The 21914-nt window shown below is 35.8% G+C and overlaps 4 protein-coding genes and 1 pseudogene across 20 annotated transcripts; 1 reads left to right on the top strand and 4 right to left on the bottom strand.

The window, feature by feature from the left end:
- Positions 4672–9235, bottom strand: LOC109130508 (annotated as a pseudogene).
- Positions 5173–7521, top strand: LOC104761699. 17 transcript variants are annotated; one of them, XR_763270.2, is made up of 7 exons: positions 5174–5398; positions 5526–5623; positions 5693–5841; positions 5966–6230; positions 6625–6847; positions 6969–7048; positions 7254–7521. XR_763270.2 is itself a non-coding variant. In XM_019239912.1 (4 exons), exons 1-4 carry the CDS (start codon positions 5295–5297, stop codon positions 6125–6127), a joined length of 414 nt encoding a protein of 137 aa, XP_019095457.1. In that variant the 5' UTR covers positions 5211–5294; the 3' UTR covers positions 6128–6161. The 17 variants fall into 17 exon arrangements, 1 of the variants encoding a protein (XP_019095457.1); XR_002036421.1 differs by having other exon boundaries at positions 5762–5841; XR_002036420.1 differs by having other exon boundaries at positions 5770–5841; positions 5963–6230.
- On the bottom strand, positions 10573–11959 carry LOC104763507 (probable FBD-associated F-box protein At1g32375). Its single transcript, XM_010486868.1, has 4 exons — positions 11581–11959; positions 11347–11513; positions 10977–11111; positions 10573–10872 (listed from the first exon to the last, which is right to left on the bottom strand). Exons 1-4 carry the CDS (start codon positions 11957–11959, stop codon positions 10573–10575), a joined length of 981 nt encoding a protein of 326 aa, XP_010485170.1.
- LOC104761700 (probable FBD-associated F-box protein At1g32375) lies at positions 13494–15171 on the bottom strand. Its single transcript, XM_019240100.1, has 3 exons — positions 14326–15171; positions 14002–14136; positions 13494–13607 (listed from the first exon to the last, which is right to left on the bottom strand). The coding sequence occupies exons 1-3, from the start codon at positions 15169–15171 to the stop codon at positions 13494–13496; spliced, it is 1095 nt and encodes a 364-aa protein (XP_019095645.1).
- On the bottom strand, positions 19065–20580 carry LOC104763508 (putative FBD-associated F-box protein At5g56390). Its single transcript, XM_010486871.2, has 3 exons — positions 19738–20580; positions 19490–19624; positions 19065–19384 (listed from the first exon to the last, which is right to left on the bottom strand). The coding sequence occupies exons 1-3, from the start codon at positions 20578–20580 to the stop codon at positions 19088–19090; spliced, it is 1275 nt and encodes a 424-aa protein (XP_010485173.1). The 3' UTR covers positions 19065–19087.

A 21914-nucleotide genomic window follows, 5' to 3' on the forward strand; every position in this document is an offset into this window, starting at 1 on the left:
GCTATGCCCTCGCAAATTTGCGACGGCTTTGCGAGTCAATTGCTAGAAACACGAGAGCACTTGCAATTCCCTCGCAAAATTTGCGACGGATAAATCTTTCGCAAATTTGCGAGGGAGTTAATACAGATTTGCGACTTCGAGAAACTTCCTCGCAAATCCCTCGCAATATTGCGACAAATTAGCGATGACTTCTTCCAGATGATGATGTTAGACGAATTCAAAGAGTCCGATGATGGAGAAGATTCTAATGATGATAATGTAATGGGTTTGATTGAATAATTGTACTTTTTGTTGTTTTTTTATAAAGAATTTCCAAATTGCGAGGGATTTGCGTTGGATTTCTTACTTGTCCTTGCATATCTCTCATCGCTACTGCCTCACGGTTCCCTCGCAAATGTATTTATTCATTTTAATTAACATGTTAATATGGTTAGTGATTATCATTAACATTTTCAAACTAAAGGAGAGCATCACTAACCAACATCAAGAGACAAGAAATTTTTGATTGGTTATTGATAAATGTTGTTTAGGGTATAGGGTTGATAAGTGTTGTTTAGGGTATAGGGTTTATAAGATATATATGTTTAGGGATTTCTTTTGAGCTTTTGATTGAGTTAATTGTACGAGGAGATGTGATGGNGAGAGATTAGCGAGGAGTTCTCGCTAATCCATCGCTACTGCCTCACGGTTCCCTCGCAAATGTATTTATTCATTTTAATTAACATGTTAATATGGTTAGTGATTATCATTAACATTTTCAAACTAAAGGAGAGCATCACTAACCAACATCAAGAGACAAGAAATTTGTGATTGGTTATTGATAAATGTTGTTTAGGGTATAGGGTTGATAAGTGTTGTTTAGGGTATAGGGTTTATAAGATATATATGTTTAGGGATTTCTTTTGAGCTTTTGATTGAGTTAATTGTATGAGGAGATGTGATGACTATTACTTATTTTTTCTCTTTGCATGTTCTTGAGTTTATGAAAAATTTAATCCTTAGTTTATGAATTTGGTTAAATAGATTTGCGAGGGAAGTGCGAGGAGTTCTCGCTAATCCCTCGCAAAACTGGTGCATTTTAATTGGTTAGTTTGTCGGCGTCCGGCGACACGTTTGCGAGGGATGTGCGATGATTCCTCGCTAATCTCTCGCAAAGTTTGGCGTATTATTATTGGTCAGTTTGTCGGCTTGTTGCGACTGATTTGCGAGGGACCGTAGTTAGTCCGTCGCAATATGTGCGAGGGATTTGCGAGGTTACAAAATATCTATATATACAATCCAGACTCGGTTTGAGCGAAGCTCAAACCCTAGCCGCTCAAACCCTAGCCGCACAAACCCTAGACGCACAAACCTTCTCCCTCAAATCTTCTCCCTCAAATCTCTGTTTCAATCTACTTCGTCTTTGTCTTCTCCGTCTTCTCCGTAAAGAGATTTCTATTTAGGCTATGTTTCAATCTTTTCCGGCTTTCCCGATTTCCCGATCTCCTTCTCTGTCTTTTCCACTTCTCTGTCAAGGTAGTTCCCAAACCCTAATTTTAGTTCATTTGTTTAGTTGTTTAATTTTAATTGTTCAGTTGTTTAGTTGTTCAATTTCAAATGTTACTTTGATTTTTCTGACTAATTTTACTTTGATTTTTATTGTAGATGTTTCATGGTAATGATTACACAAGATTTCTCACTAATCAACGTGTACCCGAACCCACCAGTTCAAACCGTAGTCGGGGTTCCGCCGGTTCTCAGAACACAGCGGCGGTCCAAAATAACCGTCGTTCAACGTCGCAACCACTGTCCTCTCAACAACCACTGCCCTCTCAACAACCACGGCCCTCTCAACAACCACTGCCCCCTACTAATGCAGATCCAGAGATTGGTACGTCTCCACCTGCTCATTCGACTTCTACTGGAGCTTCTGCCCGACTGAACAGTCTAACTCTGGAAGAGTTGCTCGATAGTCCTGGGCGTGCAGGTTTAACGAGGCTAGATCCGCGCCGACCTCAAGGAACTCTCTGGTAATGTTTTTGATTTCATATTAGAATTCTAATGTTTTTAATTTCATTTTTGAATTCTAAGGTTGATTCATATTCTTTGTTTCTCTTTATGTTTGAAGGTTTGATCAAGATCCTGCTGTTGCTTCTACTGTACGAAGCATCTTTGAAAGAGATTTCAAAGAGCCCCATGCCAATTGGACACAAACGCCAAGTGCAGTGGTTGACCGTTGGTATGAAACTTTTGCGGTAAGTCATTTTTTTGTTTTCAAGTTTTACATATACTTTTTTTTGTGGTTGACTGAGACTAATATACTTTTTTTCTTGGAAGCAAACATATAATTGGGACCGAGCCATTAATGAGAGAGTAAGGCAGGAGTTTGAAGCCAAGTTGAAGGAGAGGATGTGTGATCAAGTGTCGAGGTGGAAGCTAAAGTGGAAGCGAAAAGGTGATGAGGCAAAGCCACGGTGGATTGATCCTCAAGTATGGGAAGGTCTGGTTCAGTATTGGCTTGATCCCAAATCCGAAATCAAGAGCATCAACAGCCGTAATGCTCGATATCATGACCCAGAAGGTACCGAAATATATAAGCACCGCTCAAGCCAAACTTCTTTTAAAGCTCGTGCTCGGAAACATGTAAGTGTAGTTATTTAAATTAGGCCTTCTTTTACCTTATACACAATTATTATTTGGCTAATCAATTCTCTTTTTCTCTAATTTCAGTCTGAGCGGACCGGTCAGTTAACTCCTGACTTTCTACTGATCTTAGAAGACACACATCGAAAGCCCGATGGGTCATTTACGGATGGAAAGTCCGAGTCTCTGTTCAACGAGGTGTCATCCAAGATTCAAGAGTTGGAATCTGAGCTTTGTACAGGGGACAATGGAGAGAGTGCTGGGGTGCCCATTCATATTAAAAATAAAATTTACACATCGGTAAGTTTTGTAAACTTTATATACTTTGTATAGATGCAATCATATAGTAATGTTTAGTACTGCTTCTGCTTGGTTTGCCAATCGTATAGTAATGTAGAGTACTTCTTCTGCTTGGTTAAATTTTCATTGGATAGTTGTGTCTCTCTTTCTTATGTTTAACTTACAAGTTCATATGTTTAACTTACAAGTTCATTTTTTGTTTTGTTCTTAGGTTGCTCCTAAGAAAAAAAACAGGATTTTCGGGGTTGGTTCAATGCAATTTGAAGCGTCTTCTTCAAGTAGCTGTCCACCGCCGCATGTGTCTCCAGCTAATGATCCAATCATTTTGGCTCAGAAACTAGCTGCTGCTGAGGAATGTATTCAGACTCAAGCGAGTCAAATCCAAGAGAGTGCACAAAGGATGCATAGCTATGATGCTTATTTCGACTATCTCGCTGAAAAAATCCTGAGTTTGCTGCAAAGTTTCGAAACAAGACAATGGCAACATCGATGGCAACACCGATGGCAACACCAGTAGCCGGAGAAGAGGGCAACACCGATGGAACAGAAACCAATGCCGGTAGCGGAAGTAATACCAGAAACATCACCTCTCTTTCTCAATCTTTTTAATTACTCTTCCTTTTATCATCTCTCTTAATTTTCTTAATTAAAGACTATGTTTTGTAATGTAAATTTTTTGTCAAGACAAGTTAACTTTAATTTTAATTTTTATATCTTCTATTCCTAATTTTAATTTTAATTTCAATTTAATTTTAATATATTTTCAATTCAATTTTCATTCCTAATTCATTATATTTTCTAATTCGAGATTAATTTCAATTTAATCCAGAATTTGCAAACCTATATTTCATTTTAAAATTTGCGAGGGTTGAATCTTGCAATGTATTTGCGATGGATTTTATTCCTCGCAAATTGCTTCAGATTTGCGAGTCAGGAGGTGTCTCGCAAATGGTTAGGGATGTGCGAGGAGTGTGGTCCTCGCAATTTGCGAGGCGTTTGCGAGGGAAAAAGTTCCTCACAAAAATTGCGAGGAATTTGCGATATATTTAATTTGCGAGACGCGATTTACGAGGAATCGTTGTTTCTCGCAAATCTCTTGCGATTGTTTATTTGCGATAAATTCTTCCATCACAAATCAGTTGTTTTCTTGTAGTGTATATATATATATATATATATAGGGTTATGAGTTTTAATCCATTAAAGAGATGAGAAGGTGATGGAACAAAAATATATAATTTTTCGAAGTGATTCTTTTCAAAAGCGAATAAAAAGAAGAGAGATCACTCAATGGAAGGCCGTGACATGGTCCCCAACCCTAATGGCAAACTTGAGGAGAACACGTCCTTATAACAAAATCAAAATCCTTTTATTTCTTGTTCCTTCACTACAAAAATCGTGTGTAGTGTAGCATCGTTTTATTTTCATAAGTGATACTAGGATTATAAGATCATTTTAAAAAAGCATACAATTGAAATTATACTAGTTTAGTTACATTTTTACAGAGTTTAGCTTAAACATCTTTTAGCTTCATGATCAGATGTGTTATTTTGAGTATTTTGTATAGAATCCAACCATTTCTCTACTAGCGCAGTTTTGACATCAAACTCCAAAAGAGAAAAGGAAAAATTTTACAGTGTCACTTTTAGGGAGTGGAACCAGAGAATTTATCATAAAAAAAAATAAATATAAAACACAAAAAGAAGACATGTTGTATGATCTTGAGAGTGATTACTGATTAGCATGAACATTTCAGTTGAATACAACCTCACAAGTGGATGAGGCCCTTCGCGACAACGATAACTCCTGACAAATTTGCAGTTTCTTCTTGTCATCGTTGGATTTAGCGATGAAACTCGCCTTCTTTAAACAAAGCGCGGTTTTCAAGATATAGGTTGAAAGTTTTTTCTCTACTTCTGTTCCTTCGTATTTGATCCACTTCAAAATTTCAAGATTTGAGGACATACATCTTGGAACAGAGCTCGGTTGATTCCAATAAGGCCGCACCTTTCAAGCAGGATGACACTAATATATAAAATCAATAGGGTTGCAATTTTTAGTAAACCATTATTGGCGGAAAAACAGAAATCTGATTCAAGGAGACTAAGAGCATGGCCATCGGTTATACTTTCGCAAGGATGACAAATTTTTTAATAATAAATGAATAAAAATTTAAAGTTTTAATCCTAATTATTCCTAATCCGTGTCTCTGCCCAGACTAAATTAGATACTCACAGACACCTATCGTGTCAATAACGCATTGGTTTGTTTTGTTTTGTTTGTTTGTTTAGTTGTTTTGCCCTTTTTTCATTTGCTCCTCTCTCTCTCCCTCTCTCTCTCTCTCGATACAAACCAGGAACACACTTTGCTGCTTCATGAATCGATTATCAAAATCAATTCCTAGATTTCGTATAATCAAACTCGACGAGAGCAAACCAATCGATGTTCTGATCGGAAATTGCAGCCGAATGCACTGTAGGTAAGCAAAGAAAACATCTTCTTTTAGTCATATTCAGTGGTAGTTTTCTTATTAGAGAAAAGCCCTTTGTTAATTGGATCAAGGGTTCCAGTTTGATTTTGAATTTGATTATGTGAACAAAATCTAGGAATCGATTTTGAGTTTTTTCCATATAACCCAGAAAGAGAAGAGACAAATTTGCCGACGAAGGAAGCAGAGAAAGATTTGCTTCTTTCTTTATCTCAGGTACATCTTTGTTAATCCGTTGTTTGTGGAATTGTGCGTTAACGGACGGAGATTGGTTTTATTTTTAAGGTGTTGAGAGAGATACAATCTTGGATTAGCGAAATTGTAAGTGATTCTAAAGTTGGTTGATTAGTGAAGTTCAACAGGAAGAGGAAGAAGAGACTGCTGATCATGAGGATGGAACTGCTTTATGCTTGGAAAGAGTTGTAACTGATCTTGTAAGTTCCTCATATTTGGTTTCTTTTGGGGAAGGATGGAACTTTTGGAAGCACTGAAAACTGTGAGGAATCAACAGTATGCCTTGGGAGCTTTGTTCAGTTTCTCTGTTCCGTGGTTCAGCAGGTTCCCTTTGCCGAAGATTCTGATGGTTTTGAACATGCACATTTGATCATCCAAAAAACCATCGAGCTTGTTCCGTATCTCCTTCGTTGGTGCCAATCTGTGTTTAAAAAAGCGTCGCCTAGGCGCGCCTGGGCGAGAGGCGAGGTGATTATAAGGGTGTAGCGCCTCTAGTAGACGAGGCCAGGCGGTAGACCAAAGGCGCTCGCTTCGGGACGCCTTGCCATGGAGCCCGCCTCATCTCGCTTAGCGCCTGCAATTGTAATAGGTAATATATGGTTAAACCTCAATATCTTCTCAATATTTTCTCAATATTTGCTTACGTAAAATGTTTCTAGAATGATTTTGTTGATTGCTGTGAATTTATTGCTAGAAGCCCTAAACTTTTGATGATGATGAGACGGATTTTTAGGCTTTGTGTTTAAGTTTTAAACTTTCGTTGGATTTGCTTCTACTTTGTTTTCATTTCTCTGTTTCAGACTCATGATTGGCTTTGGCTTTGGCTTTTCCTTTGTTTTCAAATCTCTGTTATAACTATTATTGGGTTTCTCTCTTTCTCTATGTTTCAATTTCAAATGATAAGCTATTGGTTTTAGACTCAGGTTGTGCTTACATGGTAAGGAATCGATGATTTATGACTAACCTTATGTCTGTTTGTGCAGTTGCGCCTCATACACCAAAGGCGTGGGGCGAATCTCGCCTAGGCGCAGGGCGCCAAACCTACCCTCTGTCGCCTCACCTTGCCTCTCGCCATTTAAAACACAGGTGCCAACCAAAGTTAGAAAGTCAAAGTGGCTCTTAATGAAGTCCTCTTGCAATTCTTGTCTCTTCCATTTATCAACCTTGTTCAATCCTGTAGTCCTATTTTGTATATTTCTTTCAGAGGTAATTTTCATATAGCATTCACATAAGGGAATCTCTTCTGCTATGTTCCATGTAGGCTTTAGTAATTTATTCAATCACTGATGAGATTTCTTAACGCGACACATCTGTTTTTCATTGTCAGTTGCATTGTGATCATCAAATCTTTCTTGATTACCTAATATTTAAAGACATTGGGGCTAGCTGTGCAGAGTACCTGCTGAGGTAAATCCTTTTTCTCTTATGTTATTTGCATATCAACTGCTCCATCCCTGCGTATCAAGATTGGATATGATCTGCTATTATGATTGTGTGAGACCAGCCATGTTAGTTCAGACTCTAGTCTTCGAATGATTTCTCTAGCTACAAAACAACTAAATGCGTTACTGTTGATTCCTGTTTAATAATATCGATTGTATTTTCCTTGTAGATGTTTGCGGACAGTCTGTGATTCATGGACCCTATTTGTGGAATTCCCATTTGAAGAAAGTACAAATGCTTCATCGTCAAAGAGAAGAAAACTTTTGCTCAGACTTCTGGCGTTGAAAGTAACTGTAAACTACAAACTCAGGCTTTTGAAGATGTCAAAGATTGTCTGCTTTGTTGCAAAATTCAGTTGTTAAGCTACATCAGAAGAAACTATTTTTGATAACACATTTTTTGGTTAAATTATATAAGACACCCATATTTAAGGATGACTAATGGGAGGAGAAAAAATAAAAACAAGAGATTAAGGATCAAAACTTAGATTAGTATTATTTTTATTATTATCTAAAGTTTAAGACACAGATTTGAGTATTACCAATGGGAATGCTCTAAGAACAAAACACACCTGATTGATTTTGATAACCTTTAAGGCAGGCGAATCTTCGAGCCACTCTGATTTGCATGTACATACCTCCAAATGTTTGAGTCCATGGAAGCATATACCAACAGAGATTTAGGGCTGAAAGAACAATTAACTAAGAGACCAAAAAGTTACCTCTGAAGCTGATAAACATAAACGAAGATGCTCGACTGAAGCAAGAGAATGCAGAAGCTTCTCAGGTCGGCGAAAAATAATATCAAAATTGGCCTTAACCAACTCACTGAAGTTAAAACCCTTTCTAACTAAAAGGCCAGGCAAACGATCTACAATGTGCAGGTGTTTCAAAGAAGGTGCGTATATCTCAAGTTCCTTGATTCCAAGATAATCTAAAGATAATGTCTTCAAGGAAGGCACTACAATCTTGAAAATCAGACCATTCTTGGTATAAGATCCTTTTTGTATGAACAAGTCTTCAAGAACAGGACAATTGGGCAAAAGTCTAGCTAGAGAACGCAGGTCAGAGTAATTCACTGATTTGAGGGATAAAGTTTTGAGAGACCTTAGACAAACAAGATTAGGAACATCCAAACAAACATTTTCAAGTTCTAAGACCACAAGTGTCTCACAAGTTGTATATAGACTTTTTGGAAGAATTTGAGGCCTGGAATTCCACGACGAGTACGAATATTCGAGTTTCAGCTCAACTAGACCACGTTTCAACGCGCTTCTAACCCAAATCGCAATATTTCCACCTGTGAACCGTCTACCTAATTTGAGATACATACTTTGAAGAACCTGACCTTCGAATGACATCAAAGATCTGTCCACAAACTGCCGAAATATTCTATAATCAGCCTCTGAAGATCCCACATACAGAGGTTTGGGAATTGATCAGTGATATCATCAAACTTAAGTCTTGGTACAAACATCCAGAGATATTTCCAACGTTTAGACAAAAACATAGTTCGCATAACTTTTTTTGTTCGAAGGCATGACAATATCTTCAATAGGATATCGTCAGGTAAGTGACTGATCCTATCCATTAGTTTTTGGAAACCAGAGAGACGAATGTTATCACAAGACAAAGGGAATCTCAATACCTTTCTCGATTAACCTACACATGAAAAGGAACCAGACAAAATCATGTATCAGAGAGATTGGAAGACGATGGAAGTGAAACGCAGACAGGATTTTTTTTACCAAGTGATTCGTTTCAAAAAAGCGAACAGTAAGAAGAGATTACTCTGTTCCTTCGTCTCCTATGAACCCTAATAGAAACTTGAGGACGGCGATGGTCTTAATAACCAAAAAAAAATGTTTATTTCTGTTGATATTTCAAGATCTTACTCTCACTTGTAAAATCAGTTTCTCTCATCTCTCTATCTCTGTTTTGGACACTCTGTTTTGTTCATTGAATAACAAGAAAGTTGGAGAACTTAGAGAGATAACACAAAGAGATTACATTTTATTTTCGGATCTCAAAGATACTTTCTTACAACACACACATCATACTTATACTACTTCTACTAGTTGCACCTCCCACATGCTCCCATACTTAAGACCATCATGACTCTTACACATTAGACCACACTCCTAGTTACTAACCCTTACACATTATAGGCTTGCTTTTTTACACAAGCCACACTACTATTACAACAACTCTCTTAGCTAGGCTTTAACCAAACAAATGACTAAGTCACAACACAACTTTCTACTTTGTCTTGTCCTTGGTCTCTTACTTCTACTTGTCGAATACATCTTCCACATGGACCACCAAAACATCTTTCTCTTTGGGCCTAAATCAAGTTAGTGGTCCATGACAAAACACAGGCTTGTTGACCTTTTTCTTGTCGTTGACTCTGCTTCTTCTTCTTCAGGGAGCTTTGCTTCTTTTTCTTTGTTCTTAAACTATTCTTCTTTCTCTTTGTAGCAGATTTAATCAAGAACTCAATTCTCAACAATTTCCTTTTTCTCGGTAGATGATTATTTAATATTGTGTTAGATACTAAAATTTTGGCATATATTAAGTATTAGTAATTTTATAGTTTTCAGTTTTAAGATCAAATCTGAGTAATAGGAGTAGTTTCTTTTGAAAAATAAGTTTTCAAGGAAAACCCTGAATTCCTCAAACATGTCAATGAATTAAAAGATAAGACGAAATCCCTAAAACAAACATAAGAAATTAGGTTCAGCTATCATATCCCGACCCTATAAGCCCGGTACAGAGAGAATACAAACAGAACACTTTTCGAAACAGAGAGAATAATTTATTCCTTCCCAAGCTCAGTAGATTATTTCATCTATGAAACGAATAACACAGACCTACACGAGAACCATGCAAAACCCTAGGGTAAACATAGAAATAATTGATGCGAAAGAACATACACTAGTTATACAGCCAATTCGTACACATATGCATGCTTAGTTCAAGACAGTGACCTGCGTTACTTCTCCTTCATCAACTATTGATCTGATGACTCTGGTGATAGTCCACTAGATTCAGAGACGAACCCTAAACCCTGAGATATTTTAACGTTACACTGCTCCTTCAAAACCAGAATACGTATGTATAAAATAAATTATTACTACTACTAGTTACAAAAATAAAGTCACACGTGCGACTTTTTCTCACGTGCCAAAAATCTCTATATTCTTGTTTTTCAATAATCTAATCTCATTGGTTTTGATTCGGCAACACAATAATTTCAATCGAAGAAATCAAATCAAACCAAAACAACATAAAAACGCCCAATTTGTTGAAGAACCAAGACTATATATAGTTAAACCGCAAAAGTCAAAACATTACCAAATTGAATAAAAGAGAGATAAACCACTGAGAAATTTAAAGAGCTAAATTGTATGAGTTTTCAACATATCTAAGGTTTGGATAAAAACACTCTCCAGCCAGATATTACTAATTAAGGTCAGACCATAACTTTAATTAGTCGAATGCAAGCAGACAGGTAGGTGAACGCCTTGGAAACAAAGACAACTCCTTAAGCATCTGGAGTTTCTTGTTAGGCTCTTCGGTTGATTCAGTGGAGATAGTTGCCTTCTTTAAACAGTGTGCATTTCTTAAGATAAATGCTATTACTTGTTTATCTTCTTCTGCTCCTTCATATTCTGACCACTCGAGAGTTTCAAGACTCCATATCGCACATTCAGGGATTGAACTCGGTTCACTCCAGCATGGGCGGTCATCATCAGCGTCATCTTCATCATCATCTTCATTGAAGTAGAGCTATAAGTTGACGAGATAGAAGTATATATAGCACATTAGATCAACATATATGTATATATACTTAACCAAGGAAAACTGAATCATTTGGGACGAATTATATGTACCTTTTCAAGTTTGAGAGCTCGTAAATTAGGGGAATCTTTGAGAAAACGCATGAGTAGATTAAACCAGTCTGTGTGAGTTATCCATATCTCTAAAGACACAAGAGAGCAGAAGACTGTGCCAACAGGAAATGCATCCTGCAATGAAGTACAAAGTCAATGTTAGTGGCAACAGATTTTGCTCACAAGAGAACACCCACTCTTTCTGATGATGGAATACACAATTTTTTCAATAATTATAGTTAAGAAGATATTACCTTTGTGGATGTTCTACTATACAGAGATGCTTGACTGAAGTAATAGAACTCAGAATATTCCCAGGATGATAAGCAACATGAACATGTGCCGCTACAATATTGGGCATCTGACTCACAGTAACACAAAACCCACCCTCACATTCATCATTAATGCCAAAACTCTCTAAAGAAGGAGCGTCTATCATAAACCCAGATGCAATATCTGTATCTTCGGAATATGGTTTACTCAAGACTAATCTCTTGAGAGAAGGGACTTTTATGGTGAAAATGGTCACATTGTCATCTGGACATTGTCTCACAACCAAACCCTCAAGGACAACTAGATAAAAGCCTCTGAACAAACTCGTCACCTGGGTATTTAACACATTTAAGCCACAGTTTCTTGAGAGATGGGAAAGAGATTGGAGAAGCAACATCCTTAAGAACCACTTTCTTTAGTTCCAATCCCACAAGCATGCTACACCCTGTGTACAAACTCGTTGGAAGTATGATTGGAACTATACTAATGTCGGTCTTCGTCTTGATAATCAGATTACGCACACAGCGTTTAAGTGCAGCTCTGGTCCATACTCTGATATTAGAGGCACCAGAATAATTACCTACTTTGAATTGCAATTTTTCTATAACTGGTGCCTCATGCAAAAGCAAAGACCTTTCCACAAACCGAGGGAAACTCCAATAGCTATCATCATCAACATCATCATCATCAAATATGAGGTTTGGCGCCATCTTCCAAAGTGGTTGCCATCTCTCGCAGGAAGAAAAGACAACACATTCAACAGCAGTTTATCGGGCAATCCACTTATGCTATCCATTATTTGAGAGCTAACCCCTTTTGAAGATCCTTCCGTAACTTCCAGAACCTCTTTCGAAAGAACAGTAGTAGCAGTCGGTTGGTAGACAGATGTTTAGTTCCAAACAGAGATCGATGAGTTTTGCGAATTCTCTTTGATCCTTTTAACTCTCGGGTGTGTTTTTTTAAATCTCTCAACTTTTCTCTGTTTCAACCTTAAAGTGCTAACTGCTATATATGCTCTCTTAGGGTTACATATAAGCTTCCTTTTTATAACCAAACTCTACCGTCCTATTTATTTGTTTAGTTTACTTTTTAGAGATAAGCTAAATTTCTTAAATCTAAATATTAACATTTATTAATAATCTCTAATTTTATTCCTAAAATCGTATTTCTTATTTCCATATTGTCGACTTCCGATTCTTCATCTTCCATTAAAAAAAAATCAACTAAAATACATTAATATATATATATATATATATAAAATATGATTAATACTCTATATTTTTGGGTTTTTATTTTACACTGAGTTTAAACTGAACAAAACTAATTCTCAGGCCGGAGCCGTGGCTAAAACTATATAAATGTTAAGGGCATTATTTTCCAAAGGTTTACTGTAGTGTATTGATCAACTCTGCTATAGTATAGTTAGAGCATCATTACTTATGGTTCCTTCCCCTAAATTCTCTTATTAAAAATAAATGAAAAAATATAAAAAGAAAAAAAATGTAAGAAAACGCTGCTTAAAGTACTAAACACTAAAATCTATTACGCCAATCCTGCTTATTCCGTATATTTCATTCCTTTTCCTCAACCAGATTGGGACGCTTAGACTTAATATTAGCCATGATACATGTGATGAGCTGCAAACGGTTATGTCCATCCATCCAGGCATACGTGGTAAGTATTTATTACCTTGATTGTGTTGCCTTCCATTGATTGCATGAATCCATCCATACAAATCTTAGCGGAATATGCATATTTTTATAACTTCAAAATGATATGACACGATAAAATATAAAACTAGCAAGAACATACAGTTAAATACCTTAAATCTTCGTCACTTCTTCTTCATCATTGAAGAATCCTATACTCTAGTTGTTGTCAGCGATAAGTCAATAAAGTGACAAACCCTAAATCTTAAAATGGCTTCTCTTTTCCCGCTCCAATATATATATATATATATATATATATATAAATGGAAGGCCTTCTAGCCATACCGGACATTTAATCCAACCAAATTAGATTATTTGATTCAGTAACAATTATTTGAATCCAATAAATCAAACCAAACCAATTAACGTAACAACGCCCAAATATGTTGAAGAATATTCAAGTGTATGTTTTTTTTATTCTAATCAAGAACAAAAGAAACTCAAAGAGCTAAATCCTAAATACTAGTATAAGATTTCAACATATCTAAGGTTTGGATAAAACACTCTCGAACCAGATATTAGTCAAACCATAACTTTAGTCGAATGCAAGCTGACATGTAGGTGAACGCCGGGGAAACAACGACAACTCCTTAACCATCTCGAGTTTCTTGTTAGGGTCGTCGGTTGATTCAGTGGAGATAGTTGCCTTCTTTAAACAGTTTGAATTTCGTAACACAAATGCTATTACTTGTTTCTCTTCTTCTGCTCCTTTATATTCTGACCACTCGAGAGTTTCAAGACTCCCCCTCACACATTCAGGGACTGAACTCGGTTCACTCCAACACGGGCGGTCATCATTGTCGTAGTCATCATCATCACCATCAGCAGCATCAGCATCAGCATCATGATCATGATCATCATCGTTATCCTCATCATCATCATCATCATCATCATCATCATCATCATCATCATCATCATCATCATCATCATCATCATCGTTATAGAACTTTAAGTTGACGAGACAGAAGTCCAGCACATTAGATCAACATGCATATATATACTTATCCAAAGAAACTAAATCATTTGGGACGAATTATATGTACCGTTTCAAGTTTGAGAGCTCGTAAATTAGGGGAATCTTTGAGAAAACGCATAAGTAGACTCAACCAATCTGTTTTAGATTTCCAAATCTTTAAATACACAAGAGAGCAGAAGACTTTACCAACAGGATATGCATCCTGCAATACAAAACATAATTACAGTACACACTATCAATGTTAGTGGCAACACAATTAGCCACTCTTTCTCATGATGGAATACAATTTTATTTTATCTTATTTTATAGAAGTAACTGATTCTGAAAACAAAATCAAGGATGCAGACGGTAAAACAGTACAACCAAGCATCTGTAGTTAAGAAGATATTACCTTTGGGGATTTTCTATTACATAAAAAGAGATGCTTGACTGAAGTAATAGAACTCAGAATATTCCCAGGATGATAAGCGACGTCAACATATGCCTCTACAATATTAGGCATTTCATTCTCAATAACACAAAACCCACCCTCATAACTGTCAAGAATGTCAAAGTTCTCTAAAGAAGGAGTGTCTACCATAAACCCAGAGACAATATCTGTATTTTCCGAATCTGAATAATTAGTCATGACTAAACTCTTGAGAGAAGGGACTTTTATGGTGAAAATGGTCACATTGTCATCTGGACAGTGTCTCACAACCAAGCTTTCAAGAACAGGACAAGTAGATAAAAGCCTCCCGAAAAACTCGTCACTTGGGTATTTCACACATTTAAGGCTCAGTTTCTTGAGACATGGGAAAGAGATTGGAGAAGTAACATCCAAAAGAACCACTTTCTTTAGTTTCAATCTCACAAGCATGCTGCACCCTGTGTACACACTCCTTGGAAGTATCACTGGAGCTGTACTGTTAATACAACAGTCCGTCTTGATAATCAGTTTACGCACACAGCGTTTAAGTGCAGTTCTGGTCCATACTCCGATATCAACTGCACCAGAATCTTCACCAAGTTTGAAATGCAAACTTTCTATCACTGGTGCCTCATGCAAAAGCAAAGACCTGTCCACAAACCGAGGAAAACTTTTATCGCTGTCATCATCATATATGAGTCTTGGCACCATCTTCCAAAGCGGTTGCCATCGTTTGGACAAAACCATGGTGGCCACGACATCTTTCGCAGGAAGAAAAGACAATATACTCAAGAGCAGTGCGTCGGGAAATTCACTTAAGCTATCCATTACTGAGAGGTGAGAGCTAGCTCCTTTTTGAAGATACTTCCGCTAAATCCCCAAACCCTATTATCGAAAACATAAATCCACAATATAAGTCACTGTGAAAGAACATTAGCAAAAGTCGATTCGTACACAGACGTTTAGTTTCAAACAGAGATCGATGAATTTTGTTAAAATATTATTGCTATTGTACTTTCAAATCCAAAAGAATAAAACAAAAAATTAATAAAGGAAAGTGGAATACCTAAACCCTTCCGCTACTTCCCCTTCAATCATGTATTTATGATCGATTGATTGATTTAGCAGGAACTCACAAGAACTTGATCACCGAGTAATCGGAACTGGCTTCCAAAGACGAAGAAACTTGAAGGAGAGTATAATCTCACACAAAGAACGCAAAGGTAAAGACTCTAAATCTTGTGTACTTTTAATTTCTTCGCTGCTCTTTTTTTAATCTCTCTCTCAATTTTTCTCTGTTTCTCCTTCAAAGTGCTATGCTCTCTTTTGTTTCTTTAGCCATAAGCATTCAATAACCAAACCCTATTAACGTTCTCTGCTATTTTTTTCTTCCTCTTTGTTACAAGAATTAAAAATTACAGTATAGATAATAAATTTCAACTAAAGATAAATACAAGAAGAAAAAAAAATATATATATATATATATATATATTAATAATATATATACATTAAATACTTTATTTATTTCGTTTATTTTGTTTAACACCGAGAGAACCGGACTACTTTCTTATGTTATTAATTACTCACATGGGTATTTCTTAACTACTTACAGCAAAAAGGATCAATTTCTTGAGAGTAGGGAACGAGATTGGAGAAATAGCATCCGCAAGAACCACATTATAGTTAGGTTCAATTTCGCAAGCATTCTACACCCCGGTCTGGAAAATTCCTGTAGTTTGATTAGTCTAACACTCTATAAACTAAACAAACTTGTAACTGCAACAGTTAGAAGCACCAACAGAAAACAAGCCCCGATGGAGAACATAGAGTAACAAGTATAATAACCAAAAAATCTTTTTTTTTTCTTTAACAACAATTTTGAAATAATCAGTCGACACACTAAACAGAATTAATGGAGCAAAAACCATAAAATAATATGCTGTAGCTAAGCCAAGGACACAATATGTTTATGATTCTTTCTCCGACAGACGACAGTGCAAAGAGGCAGATCAAGAGCGAGAACATAACAAACTCAAAGATCTAAATATATGGAAAAGAAAAAACATTCAAAGTTCTTTAGAGCTTAATTCTAACAGATCTAAGGTTTTGATCACAAACTGATCAAAGAGATTTTACTTGGCTATTGAACATGTCTTATACCCTCTCAAGGATGACAAAAATGAGTCCTTAAGAGGAAACCAGTTATGCAAATTACAACATATTACCTTTTAGCTCGGTAAGCAGAGACAGAGGCGCTTGACTAAAGCTATAGAAGCCACAAGCTGCTCAGTATGGGTAAAAGAAATGTCTGGTCCGCTCTAGATTTGTATTCGTATATCGTTATTAATAGCAAAGTTATATATACATTGTTATTGTCTTAAATATTTTCCTAAATCTTGTTATATATCTATCTACTTAATTAACTCTTTTAAAAAAACTTCATCTAAACCCACAAATGGAACCAACCCACTCCTTCAACAAGAGGTGAATATATTGTTTGCGATAAAAATAAATATCCAAAAGCATTTTCCTAGTATAAGAGAGTAACAAAAAGAACATATCTTATCTAATCCAGTATGAGCAAGAAGTTAAAAAATCCAATGAGCTAAACATATAAAGAGATAAACATCACAAGTTCTAATTTCTTATATGAGATTAAAGTTTAAGAGTCCAGAAGAATGCAAGCAGACATGCTGGTGAACGCCTCGATGATACAGGAAAATGCTTGAGCATCTCAAGTTTCTTGTTGTGGTCAGCTTGCAATTCGTAAGATGGATGCTACTACTTCTTTCTCAGTTTCTGTTCCTTCATAATATCTCCATTTAAAGGTTTCAAGACTAGGTAACAGATATTCAGGAACCAAGCTCGTATCTTTCCAGCACGGACGTGGCTCGCTATCCGGAATGTAATGGTACTGAGACACAAGTATAGCGCACCATATCAACCTTACTAATATCGTAAATAATAACCTTATCAAACATAATGACTGAATATTAAGGTGAAATATATGTATATACAATAATACCTCTTGAATTTTGAGAGTTTTAAGATTAGGGGAATCTCTGAGCACACGTATAAGTACATTCAACCATTCTGTCCCACATATCACATATGCATATAGTTAAATGTACAAGAGAGTGGAATATACTACCAACAGGGTACACATCCTGCATATACCGAGATGTTGTGTCAATAGTTTTGATCATAAGAGAACTCAACTAAAGATCAAATATCAGTTACCTTTGAGTTTGTTAAGCAGAGAAAAAGACGCTTGGCTGAACTTAGAGAGCCCAAAAGCTGCTTAGTTCCGGGGGAAATAACGTCGATACTTGCTCTGGCAATCTTACACATTATTCTCAACGATGCAAAACCCACATGAATAATCAGCAAAGTCCAAGCGCTCCAAACAAGGAGCGTCTATCACAAACCCATGAGATTTGTTTGTTTTAACTTTCCTTATTTTTTGCAAGACTAAATTCTTAAGACAAGGTACTCTAACGGTGAAAATGGCCACACTGTCACCTCGACATCGCTCCACTACCTCTTTAGCAGTAGGCAGTAATGACAATATTCCCAAGAGAAGGTCATCATGCAACTGACTTATCCTGTCCATAATTAAGAGGTTTCAGCATCCGCAAATTTCTGAAAATATCAGAAAGGACGAAGAGGGGATATGAGATTTTGTGGAAACAAACAATTAGTCATATATAAGAAAAGACGCAGAATAAAATCAAAACCCTAACGAGGTATATAGAAAAAGATGCAAAAAAGAGTAAAAGACCTAGAAAGGCGTCAAGAAGTTTTCGTTTTCCCTTCTTTTATTAACCTAACCAATATCAGACCAAAAGAAGCTAAACCGGAAATCAGTAGTTTAGTTTCAATTTAACTAAATTTTATTAATAAATTGACCCTAACAAAAAGAAAAAGAAAAAGAAAAAGCTCTGTTTAAAGGGAACTAAAAATTACAACTTACAAGGCAAACACCATACTTAAACTACAAATCTGAGCTATTCAATAGACAGAAATGGAGAAAATACTATAAATTGAGATACTGTAGCTAAACCAATGAAAATGCCTTTAGAATTCTTTCTCCTAGAAAGCAAAGAGGCAGAGCGCAAGAAGAATACAACCTCAAAGATCTACATACTACAAAGGAATAACATACAAAGTTCTTAGAGCGTCTACCATATCTAAGATTCATAAACCGTATTTATCGTCTACCATATGTAAGATTCAGATCCCCAAACACACAAAGTCCTTAGCACTTCCGTTAATTATTCATGAAGATTCAAACGATAAATTGCAAACAACACTTGTGGTCGGTAAGCAGAGATAAATGCGCTTGACAGAAGCTATAAAAGGCACAAAGTTCCTCAGTATGGGCACAAGAAATGTCAGATATCTGACTTCGCACTCTCCGTATATAGAGAGCATTGCATTATGAAGATGTTCACTGATTGTCAAACATGAGATACATAGCATTTACCAGATTTACAAGATACTTCCTATTTTATATGCAAAAATAATCTCTTTTTGTTTGGCTCAAGATTTTTTTTTTCCTGTCAACAGATTGTTCATTAATTGCAAAGTTATAAAAAAAGAATACAAACTTCATCTAAACTCATAAATGTAACCAACCCACTCCTCCAACCAAGGTGTATAGATCACCAACAGAGAGTGACCCCGAAGAGACGCTTAAAACATTCATTTAGCTACTTTTTTGTTTCTAGTTGCTTATCTAAGATTAAGATATAACACTCCAGTTGAAAGCAAGCAGACAAGCTGGTGAACGCCTAGACGATACTGGAAAATGCTTGAGCATCTCAAGCTTCTTGTCGTGGTCAACAGGTTTTGAGGACTTAATAGTGGCTTGCTTTAAACAGCTTGCGATTCGTAAGATGAATGCTACTATTTCTTTCTCTGTTTCTGTCCCTAGATATCTTACCCATTCAAAGGTTTCAAGACTAGGTAACAGATATTCAGGCACCAAGCTCGTTTCTTTCCAGCACGGACGCGGCTCACCTTCCCGAAATGCATGGTACTGATCAGATATACAAGTACATTGCAACATATCAATCGATTGTACTGATATAGTAACCTTATCTCAATGACACTGAATGAATTGAGGTGAGATATATGTACATACCTGTTGAATTTTGAGAGTTTTTATATTAGGGGAATCCCTCAGCACACGTATCAGTACATTCAACCAGTCTGTCTCACATGTGCATATAGTTAAATGTACAAGAGAGTGGAATTTTCTACCAACAGGATACGCATCCTGCATAATATCAATGCATGAGAAGGGTAGTGTTAATAGTTTTGATCATGAGAGAAGTTAATTAGTGCCCATATCAAGTATATATAGTTAATGCGTAGTAAACAACATGTTACCTTTGAGTTTGGTAGGCAGAGAAAAAGACTCTTGGCTGAAGTTAGTGATCCCATAAGCTGCTCTGTTTGGGGAGTAAACAAGTCGATACTTGCGGTGATGATCCTACTCATATTCCTCTCAACGATACGAGACCCAAGCGAATAGTCAACAATCTTCAAGCTTTCCAAAGAAGGAGCATCTATTACAAACTCATGAAGAACATTGTTTTTTTTTTCTAATAAGGATAAACGCTTTAGTGATGGCACTCTAACGCTCCAAGTGGTGGCACCTGAACATTCCTTCAAACCCAAGTCTTCAAGAACAGGACAACTGGTTAAAAGCTTGCTGACAGCTTTACTACCTGCGAACTTCACGAGTTTAAGCTTTAACTTTTTTAGGGAGGGCAAAGAAAATGGGGTAGGAAAGGCCATCACAACCACGTTATGTAGTATCAAGGTCGCAAGCATTGTACAAACCCCACTATACAAGTTCCACGGAACCATGACTGCAGGAGGTTGACTACTACTAGTAGAAGTATCGGTCTCGATAACCAGTTTACGCACACAAGATTTATGATATGCAGCTCTAACCAGAGTATGTCCACTATCAAAGATGTTACCGAGTTTGAAATGCAAAGTATCTAGAACTGGAGCCTTGTGCAACACCAAAGACCTGTCTACAAAGGTATAAAATCTTTCCTTATCAGTGTTCTGATAGCTATCATCGTACACAAGCGTTGGCACCATCCTCCAAAGAAATCGCCAGCGTTTTGATAAAACCATTGTGGCCACAACATCTTTAGCAGGCAGTAACGACAATATATCCAAAAGAAGCTCATCATGTAAATGACTTAACCTATCCATTGTTAAGAACTTTCAGCATCCGGAGAAATCTAAAAGCCTGAAAACATCAAAAAAACGACGAACAAAGGGATATACATAAGATTCTCAGGAGCCAAACAAATTAATAGGACTCATAAGCAAGGACGCAGAGTAAAAGCAAAACCCTAGCGAGATATATAGAAATAGCAACAAACAAAATCCAAACTTACTCCTCCAAAATCGTAGAATAAGCAAATATACTTTAGAATCTCATGTAATTCATAAATTAATTATTAATCAAGTAAGGTTTCACTCTCTCCTTATTAGTCTATTTAGCATTTAAGTTTTTTAAAATTAATAATTATTTTAAATTAAATAAAAATGTAATAATGTACATTAATCTATACTTTAAATCCACATTTTACTACTAAATTGTAACTGAAATTACATAAATTATGAATTGACTATTTTATTTGACCATTCATTTCATTCCAACACACTATAAAATATAATTGTAACTCCACTAATTAAATTATATTAGAAATGTAACTTTCAACCCTTGGAATCACATAAATAATCATTCTCACATCTTCATCCACCATATCTAGAATCCAAAATATTTTCTTTCTTTTGTTTATGTTCTTGCATGGGTTCAAAATCATAGTAAGAATGTGATTATATAATTTGTACAATTTTATTTCTTTGTTTTTATGTATTTCTTCTTTCCTTCTTTGTATTCTTATTATTTTTAATTTTCAATTACATATGTATAATAAATTATTTTTGAAATGTAATTTACATCCCTTGAAATCTTATAAATAATCATTCTCACATCATCATCCACCATATCTCATATTCTAAATATTATTTGTTTTGTTTATGTTCTTGCATTGATTCAAAACTCATGGTAAGAGTGTGATTATATACTTTTTTAGATTTTTCTTATATTTTGTTCAAATTTATTTCTTTGTTTTTAGGTATTTTTTCCTTGTTTCTGTGTCTTCTTATATTTTTAATTTTCAATTACATATGTATTATAAAATTTTGGTGGCTGTAAAAAACAATTATTCACTCTCTCTTTGTTCCATTTGGCATTTAATTTCTAAAAAATAATATTTATTTTTAATTAAGTAAAAATATAATTATGTACATTAATCTATACTTTAAATTTACTATTTAGTACTAAATTGTAACTGAAATTACATAAATACGAATTGACTATTTTCCATTCATTTTCATTCAAACACACTATAAATTATAAATATAACTCCTCTAATTAAATTATTTTAGAAATGTAACTTTCATCCCTTGAAATCTTATAAATAACCATTCTCACATCATCATCCACCATATCTCAAATTCTAAATATTTTATTT

Source organism: Camelina sativa, chromosome 18 (genome assembly GCF_000633955.1).
Source record: "Camelina sativa cultivar DH55 chromosome 18, Cs, whole genome shotgun sequence".
Taxonomy (NCBI): Eukaryota; Viridiplantae; Streptophyta; class Magnoliopsida; order Brassicales; family Brassicaceae; genus Camelina; species Camelina sativa.

What these genes read in the sequence shown, in the direction of transcription:
- LOC104761699 (XM_019239912.1), top strand. Translation starts at nt 5,295, where the DNA reads ATGAATCGATTATCAAAATCAATTCCTAGATTTCGTATAATCAAACTC. An exon ending in TGCAGCCGAATGCACTGTAG is followed by an intron (nt 5,399 to 5,558) that starts GTAAGCAAAGAA and finishes CATATAACCCAG; the next exon opens with AAAGAGAAGAGACAAATTTG. An exon ending in TGCTTCTTTCTTTATCTCAG is followed by an intron (nt 5,624 to 5,761) that starts GTACATCTTTGT and finishes TGATTAGTGAAG; the next exon opens with TTCAACAGGAAGAGGAAGAA.
- LOC104763507 (XM_010486868.1), bottom strand. Translation starts at nt 11,959, where the DNA reads ATGGCGCCAAACCTCATATTTGATGATGATGATGTTGATGATGATAGC. An exon ending in AGGGTGGGTTTTGTGTTACT is followed by an intron (nt 11,112 to 11,346) that starts GTGAGTCAGATG and finishes ACTTCATTGCAG; the next exon opens with GATGCATTTCCTGTTGGCAC. An exon ending in GAGCTCTCAAACTTGAAAAG is followed by an intron (nt 10,873 to 10,976) that starts GTACATATAATT and finishes GTCAACTTATAG; the next exon opens with CTCTACTTCAATGAAGATGA.
- LOC104761700 (XM_019240100.1), bottom strand. Translation starts at nt 15,171, where the DNA reads ATGGATAGCTTAAGTGAATTTCCCGACGCACTGCTCTTGAGTATATTG. An exon ending in GTAATAGAAAATCCCCAAAG is followed by an intron (nt 14,137 to 14,325) that starts GTAATATCTTCT and finishes TTTGTATTGCAG; the next exon opens with GATGCATATCCTGTTGGTAA. An exon ending in GAGCTCTCAAACTTGAAACG is followed by an intron (nt 13,608 to 14,001) that starts GTACATATAATT and finishes AACTGTTTAAAG; the next exon opens with AAGGCAACTATCTCCACTGA.
- LOC104763508 (XM_010486871.2), bottom strand. Translation starts at nt 20,580, where the DNA reads ATGGATAGGTTAAGTCATTTACATGATGAGCTTCTTTTGGATATATTG. An exon ending in TCTGCCTACCAAACTCAAAG is followed by an intron (nt 19,625 to 19,737) that starts GTAACATGTTGT and finishes GATATTATGCAG; the next exon opens with GATGCGTATCCTGTTGGTAG. An exon ending in AAACTCTCAAAATTCAACAG is followed by an intron (nt 19,385 to 19,489) that starts GTATGTACATAT and finishes ATATCTGATCAG; the next exon opens with TACCATGCATTTCGGGAAGG.